This window comes from Bos javanicus, chromosome 18 (assembly GCF_032452875.1).
Source record: "Bos javanicus breed banteng chromosome 18, ARS-OSU_banteng_1.0, whole genome shotgun sequence".
NCBI lineage: Eukaryota > Metazoa > Chordata > Mammalia > Artiodactyla > Bovidae > Bos > Bos javanicus.
The window spans coordinates 62,302,819-62,325,804 of NC_083885.1; the positions used below are offsets into that span (position 1 = coordinate 62,302,819).

The window sequence follows — 22,986 nt, forward strand, 5'->3', positions numbered from 1 at the left end:
AATGAGGTGTTGACACAGGCTACACATGGATGAACCTGGAAAACACTGTAAGTGAAAGAAGCCAGTCATAAAGGACTGCACACTGGATGACTCAACTGATATGAAACAGCCACAGTAGACAAGCCCATAGAGACAGAAAGACGATTATTGGTTGCCAGGAGCTGAGGGGAGAAGGGAATGGGGAGTAACAGATTAATAGATCTGGGTTTCTGTCCAGGGTGATGAAAAAGTCCTGGAACTAGACACTGGAGTTGATTGTAAACTTTGTGAATGTTCTTAATTTCACTGAATTGTACACAGTTCCAATTGGCTAAAATAGTAAATTTTTATTTTTTATTTTTTGGCTGTACCGCAAAGTATGTGGGATCTTAGTTCACCAACCAGGTGTCGAACCCACACCCCCTGCAGTGGAAGCCCAGAGTCCTAACCACTGGACCACCAGGGAAGTCTCTAAAGTGGTAAATTTTATGTTATGTGTATATTAACAAATAAAAATATACACACGCACACATTCATATATTGACTACTAGTTTTAAAACATAAGGTACTCCTGACTGCATAGATCTTTCCCCTCCCCTGACTGCCTCTCCCTTCTCAGAGGTCACCCTACCCCAAATTTGATGCTTATTGTTTCCATGGATGTGTTTAGACTTTTGATCCTTAAAATACAGCATTATCGACCCACTATCATCTCTCTCATCTCTTTGTGAGATAGAGACTTAGACCCACCACTTTGAAACTCTCAGGACCTCACTTTACTGCTCTGTGAAATGGGAGAGTAATGTTACCCACTTCCTAACAGGCTGGAAGGGATTGGGGGCAGGAGGAGAAGGGGACGACAGAGGATGAGATGGCTGGATGGCATCACCGACTCCATGGACATGAGTTTGGGTGAACTCTGGGAGTTGGTGATGGACAGGGAGGCCTGGCGTGCTGCAATTCATGGGGTTGCAAAGAATCTAACATGATTGAGTGACTGAAGTGAACTGAACTGAACACGAAGAGGAACAAATGGGTTTGTGTTTGTAAAGCACTTACATTGTAAGTCATCATTTATTTTCATTTCATTCCATACTTTGTGAAGTATGGAACACATTCACTATGGTTTCAAGTTCCAAAAGTACAAAAGGAGAGAGTGTAGTCACTTTCAGTCCTGGGAGTTAGACAATGTTGCGAGCTCTTTGCTCTCCTCCCAGTTCTCCCAGTTCACCCAGACACAGCCTGCTGATAAGTGCAAACGGGGCAGGCTGTGCTCCGTCTTCCAAATTTTTCTCTGTTATCACTTGGAACCTTTCCATATTTTTACACAGCAAACTTCTTTGTTCTTTCTTTTATGAACACACAGCATTCTTCTGGGTAGATTTATCACTCAAATCCCTGACCAATGGGCATTTAGTTCACTTCCCCTGTTTTGAAGCAAGGCACAATACTGCAACGATTAACCTGATACAGACACCTCTCCTGGCATATTTCTGAGTAGCCCTGGTATATTTCTTTCCTATTTCCATTTGCTCCTCTTCCCATTTCTAACTCTTGGTTTTCATCCTGCGGGTTTCAGCAGAAACACTGTTGCCTCCAGGAAGCCCTCAGGGGTCACTCTCACTCAGAGGCGAGTCTGCTCCGGTAATCCCACGGCATCCTGTTTCCTGCCTTGGAGCACACTCTCCAGGAGGGCAGGAGGGCCTGTGACTGTCTCCTGCTCCGTCAGACCGGGAGCTCCCTGTGCACTGGGTCCGGTGGCCTCTGTCTTAGCTACTTCAGCTCCAGCACCAAGGACAGAGCTAGCTCATAGTAGGTGCTCAGTAAACACCGGTGGCTTCGGATGGAGTGAAAGTACGTAGCACAATGAGTAACTGGTTTCTTAGCGTCAAGTGGATAGCCACGGGGGGGTTAATCACGGAGGGCGAGACTGAGGCTCACAGAGGGAACGTCGCCTTCTCAGGCAGCCGCGTGACGGCTGCAGCCAGGTTCCCGTCCCGATTGCGGAGACTTTTCCGTCGCCTGTCACTCAGGGCCGCATTCACCATCTTTCCCGGCCACCCACCTCGCCCCGCACAGTGCCTGGCGCAGACAGGACCTGATGAATGTGCATGTGTTGAAGGAATGAATGGGGGTGTGTGTGTGGGTGTGGGTGTGGGTGTGGGTGTGTGTTGTGAGAGGTGGGGGCTGACCTCCTGGAGGCAGAGGACGGGCCCTCAGCCCCCTCCCCTTAGAGGACCCAGGCGTCCGAGCCGCCCTGCGTCCCCGCCTCCTGGGTCCCCCCGTCCACCCGCTTCCGGCCTCCCCGCCAGCCTTTTCCCCTTCCAGGCGCGGACGAGGAGCCGGGTTTCCGGGGGGAAGGCTTAGGCGGCGACACCGAGGCGGCCTCCTCCCCCGCCCCCGCCCCCACCGCGCTCCGGGGCCCTGCCTCCCCGCCACAGCCGTCCGCGCTCGGCCGGCCGCGGGGAAGGAAGAAAGGAGCGGAGAGGCGGAGGGCGCGGAGGTAAGGGCCGGGCGCCGGGCCGAGCCGCGGGCCCAGGGCTCAGAACCCTGCTGGGGAGGCCGCTACCCGCCGCCCCGATTCTGCTGATCACGCCTGCGGGGGGCCGAGGGCTCGGCCCGGTGGGGGGACGGGCCCCCCTCGGGGGCCGGGGGCTCCCCACCCAGCCCCAGTGGCCTTTCCCGGGGGGGCATCCAGGCCCGGGCCCCCAGCCCCCTTCTCTCCCTTGTCTCAGGCGCCCGGCCCCCTCCCCCAGCCCTCTCCACCCCCGGGGACCCCGGAATCCACACCCCCCACCCCAGGTACTCAAGTCTAGATGCGGGTACCCAGCAATTCCTCCCCAGCTCTCGCGCACCCCCAGCCCCCGGAATCCGGGCCCCTGAGCCCCCTCCCAGCCCAGGACTCCCAGCCCTCCTATCCCGGCCTCTCCCAGCCTCTGGCCACCCGGGCACCCACACTCCATTTCCGGGGCCTCCGGACTCTGCCTCCCACCCCCTCCTCTCTGGCACCGGGGACTGTGTCCCGGCCCCTCCCGGCAGGCTCCGGCCGGGTCCCTCCGGAGGAAAAGCGCTTCACCGACTTTGCCCCCGTTTCTTCTGTCTGTCTCCGTCTCGTTCTCTGTCTCCCTGTCTCTCCGAGCTCCATCCTGCTACAGTCCCGCTGGCCTCTGTGCTGGCCCCATCTCTGCCTGCATCTCTTTGTTTTCTCTTCATCTCTGTCTCTGCTGGGTGTCCCCATCTCTCTCCTGCTTTCTGCTTCTCGCCGTCCCATCTTCCTGCTTCTCCAGGTCTCTGCCTCTCACCCCGGCCCCTTTCCTCCGTCTGTCTCTCCCTCTCTTGCCTCGCTAACCCTCTGACCCTCTCAGTCTCTCCATCGCTCTGTCTCTGCATTTCCGCACCGCCGCCCCCCCCCCCCCAACCCCACCCCCAGCCCCCGCAACAATATCTCTGTCTTTTCCCTTTCTCTTTACAGGCATGGATCCGCAGCCCCCTCCACCAGCCCAGGGCAGCCCACCTCACCGGGGCCGGGGCCGGGGCCGGGGCAGAGGCCGTGGGAGAGGCCGAGGCCGTGGCCGGGGGGGCGCCGGAGCCCCCCGGGCGCCCCTGCCCTGCCCCACGTGTGGCCGCCTCTTCCGCTTCCCCTACTACCTCTCCCGGCACCGGCTGAGCCACTCGGGCCTGCGGCCCCACGCCTGCCCCCTGTGCCCCAAGGCCTTCCGCCGGCCGGCCCACCTCTCCCGCCACCTGCGTGGCCACGGGCCGCAGCCCCCGCTGCGCTGCGCCGCCTGCCCTCGCACTTTCCCCGAGCCGGCGCAACTCCGGCGCCACCTGGCCCAGGAGCACGCAGGAGGCGGCGTTGAGCTGGCCATCGACAGGGCAGCCAAGGAGGCAGCCGAGTCCGGCTGGGGCCCGCAGGACAAGGCCGCCGAGCAGCCACCCGGCGCCGGAGCCGAGGAGGAAGACGCAGCGGCTGAGGAGGAGGCAGCGGCGCGGCCCGAGGCGTGGGCCGCGGGGGAGCCAGGCACGCCAGCGGCCGCCACAAGCGCGGGGCCCCGCGAGCCGGAGGGGGCCGAGGCCGAGGCCGGGGCGGCGGAGCTCAGGGCCGAGCTGGCGCTGGCGGCAGGGCGGCAGGAGGAGAAGCAGGTCCTGCTGCAGGCCGACTGGACGCTGCTGTGTCTCCGCTGCCGGGAGGCCTTTGCCACCAAGGGCGAGCTCAAAGCGCACCCGTGCCTGCGCCCCGAGGGCGACCAGGAGGGCGAGGGGGGACCCCCGCCGCGCCCCAAGCGCCACCAGTGCTCCATTTGCCTCAAGGCCTTCGCCAGGCCCTGGTCGCTGTCCCGCCACCGGCTGGTCCACTCCACCGACCGCCCCTTCGTGTGCACGGACTGCGGCCTGGCGTTCCGCTTGGCCTCCTACCTCCGCCAGCACCGCCGCGTCCACGGCGCGCTCAGCCTGCTGGCCCCGCTGCCCGCAGCGGCCAAGAAGGACGACAAGGCGGTGGCAGTGGGCGGCCGGACCTCAGGGAGGGGCCCCGAGGGGGGCGAAGGGGCGGAGGGGGGGCCGGGCGGGCAGAACGGAGGCGAGGCGGCCCCGGCCCGGGCCCCGGCCGGCGAGCCCCGCTTCTGGTGCCCAGAGTGCGGCAAGGGCTTCCGGCGCCGGGCGCACCTGCGGCAGCACGGGGTGACCCACTCGGGCGCGCGGCCCTTCCAGTGCGTGCGCTGCCAGCGGGAGTTCAAGCGGCTGGCCGACCTGGCGCGCCACGCGCAGGTGCACGCGGGGGGCCCGGCCCCGCACCCCTGCCCGCATTGCTCGCGCCGCTTCTCCCGCGCCTACAGCCTGCTGCGCCACCAGCGCTGCCACCGTGCCGAGCTGGAGCGGGCCGCCGCCGCGCAGCAGGCGATGCAGGCCCCGGCCTCGCCACCGCACGCCCCGCCGTCCCCCGCGGGCCAGGAGGCCGAGGGGCTCCCGCTGCCCCTCGACCACATCAAGGAAGAGCCGCCATCCCCGGGGTCCCCGCCCCAGTCGCCGGCGGCGGCACCCCCTGTCTTCCTCAGCGCCTCCTGCTTCGACAGCCAAGACCACTCAGCTTTCGAGATGGAGGAAGAGGAGACTGAGAGCAAGGCTCACCTGCGCGGTCTGGGGGGCCTGGCCTCCTGACCCGCACCCACCCCCTTCAGCCCCACCGTGGGAGCCACCCCTGGTTTGCAGCATGGAGGAGGGAAGTGAAAGGAGAGGAGCCTCCTCTGTGAACCCACCCTCCCCTTCCAGCCCTCGACACTAGGGGCGGGGGCTGGACGCCCCTCAGTCCCCATCGCCCACCCCCAGGCCCCTGATGCTGGTTAGAAACTGCTCGCCCCACGTCTGTAGGCAGGATTCTGAGTCGGAGGCGGAGGACATTGGCCAGAGGGATGGAGACTGAAGGGGGGACCTCCCCCCAGCCTGGCTGCCTCCCCGTTTCACACACTGGACACCATCACCTCTTTGGAACTGCCGAATCCTGGGGTGGGGGGCAGTCCCCAGTGAGCAAAGGTCTGTCCCTGTCCCTTTGTCCGTCTGTGAATAAATGTGAGTTTGTGGAACTGGAGAGAGTGGGGCTGTCTGTACGGGGAAGGCCGGTGGGGTGGGGAAGTCGGGAGCAGGGCGGCGTCCGCCAGGCCCTGAGCCTTGGCTCAGAGTGGAAGAAGGTAGAGCCCCACTTCAGGGGACGTGGGCCCGTGAGCCAAGCAAGACACTCATGAGAAAAGCCAGGGGTGGGAAACAACAAGCTGCCCTCTGCCCAGGGGTCTTTGGGGACCCCTACATGCACTCATTCACCGAATACTGCCTGGGCGCAGCGTGAGGCCCTGGAGACGTGAGAAGAGGAAAGCCACTCTGCGGGGACCCGGGACTGCCACTCAGCACCGGCTGACACGGTGTAGCCGCAGGCCCCAGGCGGTGCTCCCGCTGAAACGGAAAATAATACATTCATGATAAAATAATGAAAACAGAATAAGATTAAACACTCCTCAGTCACACTGTTTCAAGTGCCCAGTATCCCCCTGTGGCCGGTGGCTACCGGGCTGGACAGCACAAATCTAAAACATTCCACATCACCAAAAGCTCCACCAGAACCTCGCTGTCCTAGGTAATAAACCAGTCTGCACCACAACATCAGGTACTGATAAGGGCTTCCAGGAGGACTGCAGGGCGCTGTGCAGACGGAGCCCAAGGGGACGGCAGGGCCTCTGGGGAGATGACCTCTGACCTTCTGACCTTCTGACCTGAATGAAGAACCGGTGGAAAGAGGGAAGAGCAGGGGCAAAGGAGCAGGTGTGTGTGTGTGTGTGTGTGTGTGTGTGTGTGTTGGGTGGCTTCTCCCTGTTTAAGAAACCACAAGGAATCATGGGTGGGTGGGCAGTGTCATTGTGTACACAGCCTCGAGGTCTGCGTGTGTGTGTGTGTTAGCCCATTTGTTTAGGTCCTAGTAGTGGAGAGGGGATGTCTCCAGGCCAGTCCTCCTTAAGCTCCCTCTCTTTCCTCCTACCAACATCCTGCCCCCACCCCCGCCCCGACATGGGTGCCCGTCGACGGCTCTCTCACCCTGTGCAGAGAGTGGCCCTGACTACTTAGGTTATCTCCACACCTGGGAGGCCAGGAGAGGGACGGGTGACATCATCCTTGTTTTCCAGAGCAGCAAACGGAGGCTCGAGGCTCAGGGAGGGTGTCTGCTTCCCTGGTGCGATGAAACACTGGCAGAGAGAGCGGGCAGGAGGGAAGCTGCGAAGATGGGGGCTGAGAGGCAGGCCGGGGAGACGATGACCACTCGGCACTTTGCAGAATTCCCAGATGTAACGAGACGCATTGTAGCCGAGCCCTTGGAACGGTGCCCGGCACGTGGGAAGGTCTCCATTTGTGCTGCATTCACCACACTCCAGGCTGCATGTTGGCGCCAAAGACCAGAGGAACACCTGCCCTCGGGGAGCTCACAGACTGCTGGGGAGGTAATCACATATCTGCACGAATAATGACAGTTTCCAAACAAGCCCCATTCTCCAGTGCACCAGATCCTACCTGAAACTATAACTTAACCTTGGGTGCTGGGGGAAAAGGGGCTGGGGTATGTTTCCTTACAGGCCAGCCACCTCCCTCCCCAGGAACCTTCAGTGGCTCCCTATTACCACACACCAATGGCGAGCCAGACACCGTTTCAGCACAATCTCACAGATGAAACTGCTTGAGGAAGGTGATTACACAGCCCCGTTTATAGAAGAGGCAAACTGAGGGTTCATGCTAAGAAGGCATTTGTCCTACTTCCGTGATCACTAACATGAACTGAGCCCTTTGGATCAACGTATTACTGTGGGGAGTTCCCTGGAGGTCCAGTGGTTAGGACTCTGGACCCCTACTGCCAAGGTCCTGGGTTCAATCCCTGCTCAGGGAACTAAGACCCCCACAAGCTCCATGGCATGACTGAAAAAAAAAAAAAATCACTTTGTGGAAAGAGTTGAAGACAGTGGCTGACACCTGGGGGAAAGTTTTTGCTGCTGTTTCTTTCTTATTGATATAGATATGATCTCAGGGAATCATAGTTCCCACAGGGAACATCCTCACCATTTTCCAGAGGAGTTAACACCGCTTGGAGCAGGACTCTCTTGTCCAAAGTCCCATAGGTAGGCAACGGTGGATGCGGGATTCCAATGCAGGCTGGACTGGTTCCACACCCTGAACCCTGCACCAAGCCCATATGACCTTCACAATCAGCTCCCAGCCATATAACCCACCTTTCAAGGCCCCCCCACACACATCCTGGCCTCCAAGCCCCAAGGCACCCCCACTACAGGTGTGCCCACTACCCTCTCCCACCCCACACGCTTACTCATACTTCAAGACACTACATCTGAAGAGAAACATTCCTAGAACAAAATATAGGACATACGGCAAGAAAAGGGCCTTAGAGACGCAGTCCACGTCTCCCATTCTACAGATGAGAAAACTGAGGCCCCTGTACATGGGACAGCCCCAGGAAATTGTAAAACAACCAAGCGATTGGTATTATCGTAAAGCAATATTAGGGCTGTTCGTGAATCTTAACTCTGTGTTGATTGCTGTCTTTCCCTGGAGTGAGCATTTTACACAGACGATCTTGTCACACTTGATCATAATAATACAGAGCAGATTTCTTGAGTATTTGCCCTACGTCTCTAAGGAGATTCATGTAAATTAGCTCACAGTCTTCACAATGGCGTCATTAGAGAGATACCATTATAGGCTCTGTTTTTTTCTTCTTAAGCATATTTGTTGAGGTGTCACTTACATTCCACAGAATTCACTCATCTTAAGTGTGCTGGTCAATGATTTTTTTGGTAAATTCACAGGATCATGCAAGTATCACCACAATCCAATTTTAGAACACTTTCATCACTGCTCCCCACCCCACCCCGCTCCAAAGATCTCTTCTGCTCATTAAACGCACTTCCAACTTCCACCTTTAATCCCAGGCAGACACAAATGTACTTTCTGTCACTAGAGACCTGTCTTTTCTGGACATTCCACAGACGTGTGTCACACAGCACATGGCCTCTTGTATCTGGTCTCTTTCACTTGATGTCCTCAAGGTCCATCCAGGTTGTAAATTGTATCAGCATGCCATTACTTTCACGGCTGAATGATAGTCCATTCCATCCATTCATGGGCCTTTGGGTTGGATCCATTCTTTGGCTCTTACAAATAGTGCTGCTATGCAATGAAGGCACAGACATAGAGAAAGGACTGGTGGACACAGTGGGGGAAGGAGAGAGTGGGAAGAACTGAGAGAGCAGCACTGAAGTATATACATTACCATGTGGAGAATTAGACAGCCTGTGGAACCTTGCTGGGTGACACAGGGAGCTCAAACCCAAAGCTCTCTGACGATCCAGAGGAGGTGGGAGGGAGCTTCCAGAGGGCAGGGGTGTGTGTGTACCTATGGCTGGTCAGGCTGATGGATGGCAGAGACCAACACAATACTGTAAAGCAACTGTCCTCCAATTAAAAATAAATAACTTTAAAAAACAGTGCTGCTGTGAACACGTGTGTACAAGTCTTCCTGTAGACATGTGTCTCCGTTTCTCTCGGGCAGATTCCCAGGAGCGGAATTGCGAGGGTGTGTGGGAAGTTTAAGGTGAGCTTTCCAAGAAACTGCCAGACTATTCTCCACCTACAGTCCCACCAGCGAGACACGCGGGCTTCCCAAGGGAGCTCTATTTTCCTGAGAAGGAAACTCTAGTCCAGAGACGTGAATGGACATGCTCAAGGTCTGGTAGGAAGCGGCAGTTCTCAATACGACCCCGAGCACTGTGGTCCCAAAGCCTGTGCTCTTCCCAGCCTCCCACACCACCACTTTCTAGCTCTTTTTCTACTGAGGTAAAACAGAACATAAAATTTACCTTTTTACCCCTTAAGTGTGCAGTTCAGTGGTATTAAGGACATTCACATTGTCATGTAACCATCACCATCTTCAATCTCTGGAACTTTTTCATCATCCCCAACTGAAAATTCTGTGCCCATTAAGCAATGATAACTCTCCATTCCCTTCCACCTGGCCCCCAAAAATCACCCTTCCACTTCTTGTCCCTACAAATATGACTATTGTAAGTATGTAAAGAAAACTCTTCTGTCTTTCTTCTCCACTCTACTCTAATGCTACTCATGAAATACTTCATCTCTGATACTCCTAGTCATCAAATGTCTGTGGCATTTGGTCACACATCAAGCAATTCATTATCAAACTTTTGTTGTTTAGTCACTAAATCATGTCTCACTCTTTTGCGACCTCATAGACCGTAGCCCACTGGGATCCTCTGTCCATGGAATTCTCCAGGCAACAATACTGGAATGGGCTGCCAGGGGATCTTCCTGACCCAAGGATTGAACTTGCGACCCCTGTACTGGCAGGCACTGGCAGGTGGATTCTTCACCACTGAGCCACCTGGGCCGTCTAGAATTCAATTCAGTTCTGACACTGTCCACCCAGAGATAACGTCAGATCGCACAGGGTAAGGGCTCAGCCCCACAAGACTGTATCTCCTCTCCCCACCTCCAGAACCAATCCAAGTCTAGGTTGTCACCATGCCAATGCCTGTGATTCATCCTTATCCTGTTCATTCATTTATTCATCCTAAACTCTATGGAGCGTCTTGTGTTTAGAGGTCAAACATCAGCAGATCAGCAAACAACCTCACGCTCCGGTAGGGGATGCATATAAATATACTCAGGACATCAGTTCAAGATAATAGTTACTGGGCTTCCCTGGTGGTCCAGTGGTTGAGAATCCGCCTTGCAATACAGGGGACATGGGTCCAATCCCTGGTCTGGGAAGATCCCACATGCTGCAGGACAACTAAGCCTGTGCGTCTAGAGCCTGTCTCCACAGTAAGAGAAGCCACCACAATGAGAAGTCCGTGCTCTGCAATGAAGGCCCAGTGCGGCCAAAAAGTAATGAGAAAATGAAATAAACAAAGAAAATGAAATTTAAGAAACAAAGAAACAAAACACTGAACTCCCACTCTGGGCTGGGCAGCGTGCTAGCTCACACGCTGTCTAATGAAACAGACACGAGGCCGTTCCCACGAGGGGCGTCCTTCCTGGCGGGAGGAGACAGACATGAAAACGCAGTGATCAGGGAAGAGACAAAGCATCTTCAGAGGGGATGATGTTGTGGAGTGGGGGGATGCGGGACAAGGTGGGGGTGCAGTGGGAACTCCAGGCTGTCCAAACAGGAGCTGAAGGAGGGGGCCTCGAAGATAACTGGGGACGTGTCCCAGGGGAGGGCAGAGCGGCTGCAGAGGTCCTGAGGTGAGACTGTGACCCGTGTGTCCTGGGAGCAGAGAGGCCAGCCTGAGCGGAGGCAGAGACGGGAGAGGAGATGAGCGAGGGGACGGGACCAGATCCAGCAGCAACTCACAGGAGCCTGCTCTCTGCTCCAGTGAAGTGCAGACAGCGCCTCGCAGGGACTCGTGAAGAGGCTGGCAGGACCTGATCTCCCTTTCCCTTTTAACACTTTATACATCTGTTTATTTAGGCTGTGCCACGTGGGTTGCAGTCTCTCAGCCCCCCAACCAGGGATTGAACCCAGGCCATGGCAGCGAAGGCACAGAATCATAACCACTAGACCACCAGGGACCTCCCCGTCCATCTTTTAAAAAATAAATAGATTTTAATATCTAAAGCTGCCAGGAGCAGGAGCTCACCCATGGCAAAGGTCATGAGGAAGGAGGCTCGGCATACGCAAAGGTGGGATCGAGCCTCAGGAGTCCCCCTGGAAATTCTTGAGCATCTACCCCCAAAACCAGAGTCTGCCTACTTTCTGCTTTGTGCTCTCACCTACACCTCTGACTTTACGGGGGGCTGTCCCCCACTACCTCTCTCTGAAAAAAAAAGAGTTAATTTACAGCTCCAGTTAATAAAGTTCCTGGGTGTGATAGTGTTTCAACCTAGAAACTCCTTTGGAAGTCCTCTAGCCTGCCTGAATAGGTTTTTCCGGCCACATGTGATTGCTCAGAGGCTCCCAACTGTGAGAGGCATGAGATGTTCTAAACTGTCTAAATACAGATTCCTTTGAGCAGTTAAAAGATTGATTAGAAATTGTATTGGTGAAGGGTTTTTCACTTGTTGGGCCACTGTTTGCTGCTAAGTCTCCATATCCCACCTGCTGTGTCCCTGAAGTGTATTGATGAATATAATTGGTGTAAGTAGTAGCTTTAATGTTTGTAACCTTGGACCTTTGAGTTGGTTCTTTTTCTGGTTGTGGCCCACCGCAACTTTGCCCTATGGGAGTGCAGCTTTGATGCTTTCGGAGGGTGGCGCCTGACTAATCACCTTTAAAGAAAAATAAGTTTTCTGAAGAAAGGGTCTTAAAATGTTAACAGGCCTCCGGGCCAGAAGATGATGTAAATCACCTAAACTTTTGCATATGATAAGTTTGCAGGAAGAAAGCCTGGCTTACTGCTAACTCTACCCCTTCCCCCATTATCCTCTACGCACAACTTAAGGTATAAAAACTACTTTGGAAAATAAAGTGCAGGCCTTGTTCACTGAAGCTTGGTCTCCCCATGTCGTTCTTTCTCTCACCTTCTGGCTGAATTATTCAGCCTCTTTTCTCCACTGAATTTCCTCACTGAGCTATCCTTATTTAACCACTCTTTATATCTTTAATTAACGCTTAATTGATCTATTGTTTCCTGATGATCGCCAAAGCCCTCTCCCCTTCGAAACCCCTGACTCCACCGGGGCTGGACCCCGGCATAAAGCCATTTTAGGTTCACAGAAAACTTGAGGAGAAATACAGACAGTCTCCATCCACCTATCCTTTAAAAATGCATTTCAAAGCAATCTGCAAACATGAGTCCACATCACTGCTAAACACTTCAGCATGTGTATCATCATATCAAATATTTACCTAACTTCCTTGTCCTATATAAAATTTAAATTCATTGAAAAGCATGCAGGTTATGTTGCTGCTGTTGCTAAGTTGCTTCAGTCGTGTCTCACTCTGTGTGGCCCCATAGATGGCAGCCCACCAGGCTCCTCTGTTCCTGGGATTCTCCAGGCAAGAACACTGGAGTGGGTTGCCATTTCCTTCTCCAGCAGGTTATGTTACCATCCAATAAACCTTGAGAGCTTACAGAAACACCTAAGTAGCACAGATTCTTCTTAAATAACTTCTTCCTTCTGGAATCTTTTTTTTTTTTTTTTTGGAATCATTTTAAATGTACAGAGAAGTTGCTATGATGGTACTGAGGTTGGGTACCCCTGACCCAGGTTTCCCGAATATCATCATGTCCTTACCATCCAAAACCAAGACGCCAATATCAGCAGGTTTCCATCAACCAAATGCGAGCCCTTCCTCAGATTTCGCTTGTTTTCCCTATTGTCTTTCTGTCCCAGGACCCCCACCCTCCGCCTCACCCCCAGGACACCATGAGGCCTTCGGTCCTGCCCCCTGAGCCTCCACTGGTCTGTGTTCACTCCTGAGGCTGCCTGGGTCTTGCACGACCCTGGCCGTCCAGAGCGATTCCTGGACGATAGGCCACGCCCACGCGCCCCGTGGCTCCTGGACGCAGGTACCCCCTGACGTCACTGAGTATGCTCCCCTCACCTGGAGGTTTGCATGCTGCGGAGTGACCCCCACCCCAACCGCTACTCTTTGTTAACAGACCGCTGAGCGCAGCTCCCCGCCCCTCGCGGAAGGGAGGGGGAGAAAGGTCCACCTTCTGGAGGGGACTGTATCCAGATACGTTTGGGGGGAGAATTCTTCTGTCCCTTCTGTTTATTTATGTATTCAGTCATTTATTTGAACCCGAATGGATTCACAGCTGTTTCTTTTATACTTTGAGCGACAAACACCACGTTATCTCATATAAATAGTCTACATTACAGTCCAATGCCACCTTATGAATCCCATAGAAACTCACCTGTGTTTGATTGCCATGTGTTGTCAAGGGAAAGAAGCACAGGGAACTCGGTGTCTTGTAGTAACCTATAAGGGAAAAGAATCTGAGAGTATGTGTGTGTGCAAGCGTGTGTGTCTCTGTGTGTGTGTAACTGGGGCTTCCCCAGGAAGAGTCTGAAACTGTATGTGTGTGTATGTGTCTGTGTGTGTATGTAACTGGGGCTTCCCCAGAAAAAGAATCTGAAAGAGTGAGTGTGTGTGTGTTTGTGTGTGTAACTGGGCTTCCCCAGTGGCTCAGTGGTGAAGAATCTGCCTGTCAGCTCAGGAAACGCAGGTTCGATGCCTGGTTGGGAAAGATCCCCTGGAGAAGCGAATGGCAACCCACTCCAGTATTCTTGGCAACCCACTCCAGTATTCTTGCCTGGAGAATCCCATGGACAGAGGAGCCTGGTGGGCTACAGCCCATGGGGTTGCAAAGAGTCGAATGCAACTGAGCATGCACACCCTTGTGTGTAACTGTGTAACTGTGAAGCAGTTTGCTGTGTATCTGAAACTAACACAACACTGGAGATCAAGTACACTTCAATAAAAAAATCAAAACCAGAGAGAGAACCAGTGCTGAACGGGAAGCAAGGGCTTCTGGCCAGCGTGTGACGAGAGACGAGACTTCAGCCTGCTGATCAAGGAGGGCTTTTGAGGAGAGGTAACTGGAGACTTGGGCTTCCCTGGTGGTTCAGTGGCTCAGTGATAAAGGACCTGCCTGCCAATGCAGGAGACCCAGATTTGATCCCTGGGTCGGGAAGATCCCCAAGAGGAGGGCATGGCATCCCACTCCAGTTTTCTTGCCTGGAAAACCCCATGGACAGAGGAGCCTAGCAGACTACAGTCCATGGGATCCCAAAGAATCGGACTCGACTGAGCAAGTGAACAATGATTGGGGATTTGTCCCAGACAGGCTGAGGAGCTGAGCCAGGGAGGGGTTCTGAGGCCCACAGGGTCGGCCACCTGCCCGGAGCTCACCCGCCTCTCCCGGGCACCAGCCCCACGGCAGCTTCAGCCCTCTGCTCTCAGCAGCCCTGGAGGGCAGTTTGGAATTCAGCTGCCAAGGCCAAGTCCCCAGCCTCCTGTGGCCTCTTATCTCGCCACGCCCGGCCCTGTGCCTGGCACCGACCCTCGCTCTGCAAATACTCCCCGCCACTCACCCGGCCGCCCGAGCCCCCGCTGCCCTCCTCCACCCTCCTCCCAAAGCAGCTCTTTCACCTCCAGGAGGGAGGGTGCACTGGTGGGTCCTGGCGGGAAGCCAGGGACGTGACCCGGCTGGGGTGGCCGGGAGAGAGCTGAGCGGCCTCCAGACTTCTAATAATGGGATAATCAGCACGCTACTACTTGTTATCTGGCCTGTTTGCTGGCGTCAGGCACTTCACACGCCTTTTCTGGTTTCATCTCCACAACAACTCGCTGGTTACCAGCACAGACCATGCTGCCTGGCCTTGTGGCCAGGGACGGGCCAGCCTCTTGGCCTGGAATGACTCCTCCCCCTCCCCCCCAGGAGGCCCACCCTGTACCCCAGTTCTCTAGGGAGAATTGTTAGATGACCCCCAAGATCCCTGGTCCCTGGGTGACCACACACCTCTTCCTAATTATTCAATCAGATGTGGATGTCGGTGCTGCTGTGAAGGGACATTGAAGCTGGAATTAAGGTTCCAAATCTCAGATAAGAATTGGCTCTTTGGTGGATTTGGCCTTATCAGGTGACCTCCCAGTAGGAAGTGTACCTTCATTGGCCTGGTCCCAGCAGGTGACCTCCCAATAGGAATTGGCTCTTTGATGGGCCTGGTCCATCAGGTGACCTCCCAGTAGGAAGGTCTCTTCAGTGGGCCTGGCCTCATCAGGCGACCTCCATTGCAACCTCTGGAAAAGGAGACTCAAAACAGGAGGGGTGTTCAAAAGCAAGGAGATTCTCCATTGTTACCTTTGAAGGTAGAGGGGATCCCACAACGAGAGGGTGTATCTCTGTGTCTCCCACTCAATTTTGTTTTAAACCCAAAACTGCTCTTAAAAATAAGTTTACTTTAAAAAAGAAATTAAAAAGAACCCCACAAACCAAGAAGGATGCTGATAGTTCTTCCACAATAATGACTGAACATCATTCTGTTACATACAGGACAGGGGGTGTTAAAATGACATGGGTGTCCAATACCTCAGGTCACTGGGGCTTCTGGTTAGAATGCGTGATTCACTGGGACAGGAATTGTTTTTATCTCTTTATTGAGATACAGTTCCTAGACCCTACAATGCGTCCATTTAAAGTGTACAACTCAGGGGATTTGGTGTCATCACAGACTTATGTGACCATCACCACAATCAATTTCAGAACACTTCCATCACCCCAAAAAGAAACACTGTAGAAGAAGACAAAATAATAATAATTAAAAAATAAAACAGAAAGAAAAAGAATAAAAGAAACACGATAGCCCTTAGGCATCCTCCTCATTGACCCATCTCCTGGGCAACCATTTCGTCCCCTCTCCATCTCTGATATTTGCCTCTGATGGTGGGGGTTGCACACTCTGCTCTGATGTGTCCCCAAAACCTGCAGTCCTGCTGGCTACATCCAGCAGGCAGGTGCTCCGCAGTTGAATGTAACTTGGTAAAGCAACCACCTGCCAATGCAGGAGACACAAGAGATGTGGGTGGCTTTGATCCCTGGGTCAGGAAGATCCCCTGGAGGAGGGCATGACTACACACTCCAGTGTTCTTGCCCAGAGAATTCCATGGACAGAGGAGCCTGGCGGGCTACAGTCCATGGGATCGCAAAGAGGTGGACATGAGTGAAGTGACTTAGCACACACGCACTCGATCTGTTTTTGAGTTCCAGTCACGACTGCTCTGTCTCAGAGCCCTGTCTCTCCCTCACCCACTGTCCAGCAGGACCTTTTAGAGTCACCTCCGTTAGAGCAGGAAATACACTGCTTCACATTTGCCTGTGTCCTTGTCCAGGGCACCCTCCGGACTCCTCGGGCCAGGGATGGAATCTACCTGGTCCTCTTGGCTCATTAGGCCCCGGGGATGTGGGTGTTGCCTTTGAATGGAAACCAGAGCAGTCAGCACCCTCGACACACACGTGTCCCCAGCCTGCGGCCCAGCAGAGAGGCCCCGGGGGTGAGGCACGGAGCCCACCTGTCCCTGAGTGAGTCCTGACTTCGCAGCTGACCCCCAGCGGGACGCCGGGCAGGAGATTTAATCTCTGCGAGTCTCCCTTTCCTCAACTATAAAACGGAGCTAATAATAGGACCTACCTCTTCCCCATGGCTGCGAGGATTAGCACAGGGGGGTAATACACAGAGCTCCGTAAATACTGGCTATAATTATCGCTAAGCATGCGGGATTTATGAAGCCGTGACACACGCCCTTTGCTGGTCCATCCAGCGGCTGCCTCGCCCCGCACACGTTTCCGGAGGAGAGGGAGCGAGATGCAGAGCGCCTCCGGGGACTGTGAGTCCTTCCCCGTGACTGGGGTGTTGGGTGAAGCTGGGTGGGGCGGCAGATAAGACGGGGCCAGTGCCAGCCCCGAGAGGGCTCTGAGGCCAGCCTGGGGACCGTGGTCTCTTTCCCCGAGGGCAACAAGGAGCCAGCGGGTCGTCCTGAGAGGCTGAGGGACAAAGGTTATCTCTGAGCGTTAGGAGGATGGCTTTGGGGGTGACAAGGGGCGGGGGGAGACTGGAGGCCTGCAGGAGGTGGAAGCAGCAGGGTGGCCCACATGGGAGACGAAGCGGCCACGACCTTGGCCTTCAGCCCAGTTCGCGTGGAGACTGCCACGATTCTGAGCCCACCGCCTCTAGACTTCTAGAGAGATCTGGGAGGGTCTGCAGAACCGCTTTCGTCTGCCAGCCATGTGCTTCCATTTTTACAGACGCAAAAGAGACAAGCGGAACGTAATTGTGAAATGGTTTCGTTCACCCCATACGGTGTATTTTTTCTCCTTACTCACGGTAGTGATGCTTTATAGCCCGGCATGAAGAAATGAAAGTGTTAGTCGCCCAGGTCGTGTCTGATTCTTTGCGACCCCATGGACTGTAGCTCCGCCCAGGCTCCTCTGTCCATGGGGATTTCCCCAGGCAAGAATTCTGGAGTGGGTTTCCATTCCCTTCCCCTGGGGGGATCTTCCCCACACAAGGATCGAACCCAGTTCTCTGGCATTGCAGGCAGATTCTTTACCACTGGGTCACCAGGGAAGCCCCCTATAGCGGCATAGTGAACCCTGGATAACTGATCCTGAACTAGTGCAGGGTGGGAGGGGAAATACAGGGTTAGGCTCCTGATAGACTTTGATCACGCTCTGTTGTTGCTATTAATTGAGTTATACATAATCTTGTTTTATGTGTGTTTCCACTTAAAGGCACCTTGTCTAATGCACACTGTTGACTCACTGACATTGAACTCAGAGCCAACAGTGCTCTCACTCACGCCCAGAGGAAGCTTATCTATCGTTTCCTCCATAAGGCATGTCCCAGCTCTCTTAGGCTTTTGAGACAGCATTGGGCTTTATGTTTGGGCCTGAGTAGCGGGTGTTTGAAGCAGTAAAATCACCAACAAAAAACCCAATACTGCGAAAAAAGAAAAAAAAGATGGTCCTTTACTGCGATGCAAGCTTGTTCCCCCTCAGCTGGGAACACGTGTCAGAGAGGAGAGGTGTTGGCCGCTCTGCGCATGCGCCGGGGGCCACAGCGGCATCTCAGTGGATAGGCGAACTGGCAGATACAGGAATCCGCCCAACGATGAGCTCGACTGTATATCCAAACCATTATCATGTCATCATGTAATTAATAGAAATGTCACCCACAGATAGCTTACATGCTCTTTTTCGTGCTAAGTCTTTGAAAGCCGGGGTCTGTTTTGTATTCACAGCGCATCTCAATTTGGCCTGGCCACGTTTCAAGTGCCCAAGAGCTCCACACGGCTGGTGGCTGGTGTATCAGTGCAAGTCCCTGCAGCTTTCTTCAGACTCTCCAAGGGCCCCGTGAACTCAAAAATAAAAATTGGAAAAGCAACATCAGATACGGCCATCTTGGAGAGAGCTGTGTGGAAATACCTAAGAATTTAGCTGCGCGTTCTTCTTTCCACCCAGAAATTCCACTTTGAGGCCAGTGCACCATGAAGTGTACTACTTCACACCAGACAACCCATATAAGAATGTCCTTTGCACCCCTGCCTGTAAGAGCACCATAGGAGAGAAAAAGAAAATGTCTGTGCTCAGAAGAATGCATCTGTAAAGCACAGCATGTCCACGCACTAGACTCTTCAACACCTTTGCAAAGAAAGGAACCTGAGGTCCCTCTAACAACACGGAAGAAACGCAGAAACAGGGTTGAGCGGGTGAGGACAAAAGCAGCCTACCAAAGGTCAGGGACCTGATACTATTTATACAACATTAAAAAACATGCAAGGCAATCCTCTAGGGCAGTCAGGGATTCATACATATGTAGCAAAAGTATCTTCTTTTTTAACATGAAGAATAACAAACGTCTCCTGAGGGACGGTGGTTACTTCTGGGACGGAAGGGGAGGATTTGGAGAAAGGTAAGTACACAGAGGATTCCAATTATGTTTGAAAAGTTGTATTTCTTCAGCTGCACGCTTGTGGGCAGGGAGGCACTAGTTATGCTTATTCGGGATATTTTGGGCGTGTGTGCCTGAGACATTCTTTTGCACAAGGAACCACAGCAAAGTTTTGTGCTGCTACATGACCTGGTCAGACAGACAGTGAGGGGGCATGTGTGGCTTTGAAAAATACTAGAACTAGGATCACAGGTCGATGGTGAGGGTTCTGTGAAACTCCCGGATGGGGGATAAAGCCCCCAGAACCGTATCTGGCCTGTTGTAACTGTCATCAGTGTGTCTGTTTGCCGGAAATCATATGGATAAGCAATTGCTCTATTCTAGGTCCTACGTCTCAGAGAAGGCAATGGCACCCCACTCCAGTACTCTTGCCTGGAAAATCCCATGGATGGAGGAGCCTGGTAGGCTGCAGTCCATGGGGTTGCTAGGAGTCGGACACGACTGAGCGACTTCACTTTCACTTTCCACTTTCATGCATTGGAGAAGGAAATGGCAACCCACTCCAGTGTTCTTGCCTGGAGAATCCCAGGGACAGGGGGGCCTGGTGGGCTGCCGTCTATGGGGTCGCACAGAGTCGGACATGACTGAAGTGACTTAGCAGCAGCAGCAGTAGCAGCAGGTCCTACGTCTAGTGTCTTCGTCCATTATTTTATTTAACAGTGTTTATTCAGTGTATGTGCTGAAACTGAAGCTCCAGTATTTTGGTCACCTGATGTGAAGAGCCAACTTATTGGAAAAGACCCCGATGCTGGGAAAGATTGAAGGTGGGAGGAGAAGGGGCCGACAGAGGATGAGATGGTTGGATGGCATCACCGACTCGATGGACATGAGTTTGAGCAAGCTCCAGGAGATGGTGAAGGACAGGGAAGCGTGCTGCAGTCCACGGAGTCACAAAGAGTCAGGCGTGACTAAGTGACTGAACAACAACAACAACAAAAATCCAGTGTATGTAGAAATAAAGCCACCCACCCCGTGGGTGTGACTGAGACAGACGTGAGTGCCATGAACACAGGAGGGCAGGCGGGGAGCCCAATCCTCATGATGCACCATGATAACCGCCAACAGTTAAGGTTTCCCAATTAAAATCTTACTCTTTACAGATGAAACACACTGATTTAATGGTAGGGCTTTTCTTTCTTTTTATCTCTTTTTTTTTTTCTTTTGGCCCAAGGATGGTGGGGAGTTGCAGGGTTGGGGGGTGGGCAGGTAAGCTATCAACTGCTCAACCTTTGAGGTACAATTTTTTTTTGTTTGTGGCTTGTGGGATCTTAGTTCCCCAACCAGGGATCGAACCTGGACCCTTGGTGGTGAAAGCGCAGAGTCCTAACCACCACGGGACTGCCAAGGAATTCCCTTTTCCTTTCTTTCTTTTTTATTTTGAAGTGTAAGTTAATTATTTATGTCTTTGCTATGTTAAGTGGCTTCAGTTGTGTCCGACTCTTTGCAACCCCATGGACTGTAGCCCGCCAGGCTCCTCTGTCCGTGGAATTCTCCAGGCAAGAATACTGGAGTTTTTATGTAATCTTTATTTGGAAAAAGATATCAAGTATATAAATAACATATAAATAAATGCTGGATATAATGTATATGATAGTACACACTGCATGTGTGTGTTAAGTTGCTCAGTCGTGTCTGACTGTCTGTGACCCCAGACTGTAGCGCACCAGGCTCCTCTGTCCACAGGGACTCTCCAGGCAAGAATACTGGGGTGGGTTGCCGTTCCCTTCTCCAGACATGGTGTATATAATATCAGATCACGTATATTGCATTTATTATTGTGTTAGATACAATCAACATACACCATAAATGTATGCTACAAATGTTAGATGTTTCTTTAACAGTACACTCTGAGTAGGACCAGCAATCGCTCCCGTTTCTTAAGGAGGAAACGGAGGCAGGGAGGCAGCTGGACACTTGGCCGGGGGTCAGAGGCAGGAGGAGGTCACCAGCAGAGCGCCTGGGCTGGAGAGCAGAGGCCACGGGAAGGGGAGGGGAGGCCCAGAGCCCAGCTTTACCCAGGGGTGTGTGCACCCAGGGGCCAGGGCCGGAGCACCCCCTCCCCCGGCACACCTGCCTCTCCAGGTCACTCCGGGTGACCCCATGGGACAGTGTTACTAAATGGGGAGGTGCAAAGCTCTGCGGATCATCGGTGAGCCTCTGGTGGAGGGGGGGCAGGTACTGGGGAGGGCGGAGGCCTGCAGCGGCCCCTCTGACCCTCACCCCAAGGGCCCAGGTGGCCAGCTCTGCAGCTTGATCTCTCAGCTCCCGCCCAGCAGCTGGCCTGCAGGCACCCGCTCTCCCACAGCCCTCCCCACACACTCACAGCCGCCCCAGGCCCCCAGGGCAGGGGCTCAGCTCCAGCCTGCATGGTTGGGGGGTGGGGCAGAAGATAGCCTGGAGTCTCCAGAAACTCGGGGACCCTAGCGCTGCCTGTCGCCACCTGCTGGCCCCTGCCTCAGTTTCCCCATCTGTAAATTGGAAGCCATCATTTTATTCAGCAAAGACTTGTAAGGAGGACTTCCGTAAGTCTTGAACAGAAAGCAAAAAAAGAGCCAGGGAGGGCCTGACACCAGATCAGCACTGAATGAAAAGTCTCCAATGCATTATTTAATTTTAGTTTTTGAATCAGTAATACGCTGTGTTGCTGTTGTTCAGTGGCTCAGTCGTGTCCGACTCTTTGCGGCCCCCTGGACTGTAGCACACCAGGCTTCCCTGTGAGTCACTGTCTCCCAGAGTTTGCCCAAACTCATGTCCGTTGAGTCAGTGATGCTCTGAGGGAAACCGAAATACTAGGAAAGGCAGAGTGTTGCAGTTTCCCCAAGGCTGTGTCCACACTGACTACCGACCCCATAAAGCAGCCACAGGAGGCGTGTTTGGGGAAACTGGGGGCCGCGGAAGGCAGACTGGGTGTCAGTTCATTGTAAAGAATTACCGTTTGTGATTGAAAAAAGTTTTGCCATTGAGCTGGAAATTTTCCTTTCTTTGATGGGAGACGGAAACCTGAGGCACAGTTTGTGATGTCTGAAGCCTACTGAATCGCTTTTAGCTTTTTATGAGGGAAAATTTCCAGCAGAACCAAAACTAAAGAGTAAAGGCACATTCTTGTTCTCAGCAACACATGGGCAGCTGTGTCCCGATCCCAGCCCTCACTGGAGTCCTGATTTTCCAACACAGGAGTATTTGAAATCAAACACCAGACGGTGCCTTATTTTGCCCTAGAAGATTTCCGTGGGCTGCAATTTACTTTCAAACACACCATTGCCCCAACAGAAAAGAGAGAGAGCCAGTAGGGCCAAAAAAAAAGGGAACATGCATGAAATCTGGTCAGTGGACCGCCGGGTGCGGCCTTTCCTTACTCTGATCTATGCTCACAACTTTCCACAAACCCCGGAAAGTCAAAGACCAAAGGCGGCTCCGTCTGCCGCCAGCTCCCCTAACCCTGAGCCCTGCGCAGGCTCCCAGAGTGGACACGCGAGCTGGCTTCCGGGGACCCTTCCAAAAGCCGCGTCTTTTATTAATAGCAGGTTGTAGTAGGAGTGGAAAGCAACCAGGCTGAGTCACACAGGCCTGGCCCAGCCAGCCCATACCTCCTCCCCTCTGACCTGCTCGCAGCTCAGAACCTCAGTTTCCCACTCTGGAAACTGGGGCTAAGTCCCCGCCATTCTGGGGGTGCCGAGGAGGACCCAGTGTAAAGGCCCAAGCCGGGAGCTGGGCGCAGAGCCTTGCTGTGTCCAGGAGGGAAGCCTGCCCCCCACCAGGGGCTCCATCAGGGGCTGAGAGCTCCTGGGCCTGAGCAAGGAGGGGCCGGGGGCCTAAGTCCAGGGCTGAGGGCGACCATGGGGGCTCTTCCATGAAGGGGCTCTGGGAGTGGGCTCCCGGCCTCTGGAGGCCACGCGGGAGGCTAGATGCACATGGCCCAGGGCCCGTGTCCCAGGTAAAGGGCACAAAGCACCCGTCTCCCCTTTGCCTGCTGCCCTCCGG

General features: G+C 54.0%; 1 protein-coding gene and 1 long non-coding RNA gene across 3 annotated transcripts; both read left to right on the forward strand.

The window, feature by feature from the left end:
* Positions 1 to 1,012: 1,012 nt before the first annotated feature.
* On the forward strand, positions 1,013 to 5,558 carry ZNF579 (zinc finger protein 579). Of its 2 annotated transcripts, none has more exons than XM_061389246.1 (2): positions 1,013 to 2,482; positions 3,452 to 5,558. In XM_061389246.1, the coding sequence occupies exon 2, from the start codon at positions 3,454 to 3,456 to the stop codon at positions 5,134 to 5,136; it is 1,683 nt and encodes a 560-aa protein (XP_061245230.1). In that variant the 5' UTR covers positions 1,013 to 2,482; positions 3,452 to 3,453; the 3' UTR covers positions 5,137 to 5,558. The 2 variants fall into 2 exon arrangements, with proteins under 2 accessions (XP_061245230.1, XP_061245231.1); XM_061389247.1 differs by lacking the exon at positions 1,013 to 2,482 and adding an exon at positions 2,489 to 2,781.
* An 11,234-nt stretch (positions 5,559 to 16,792) lies between these two features.
* Positions 16,793 to 18,443, forward strand: LOC133231062 (uncharacterized). Its single transcript, XR_009731021.1, has 2 exons — positions 16,793 to 16,882; positions 18,296 to 18,443. It is a non-coding gene; the product is annotated as an uncharacterized LOC133231062 (long non-coding RNA).
* The last annotated feature ends 4,543 nt before the right edge of the window (positions 18,444 to 22,986 follow it).

Coding starts and splice junctions, on each gene's coding strand:
- ZNF579 (XM_061389246.1), top strand. CDS start 3,454: ATGGATCCGCAGCCCCCTCCACCAGCCCAGGGCAGCCCACCTCACCGG.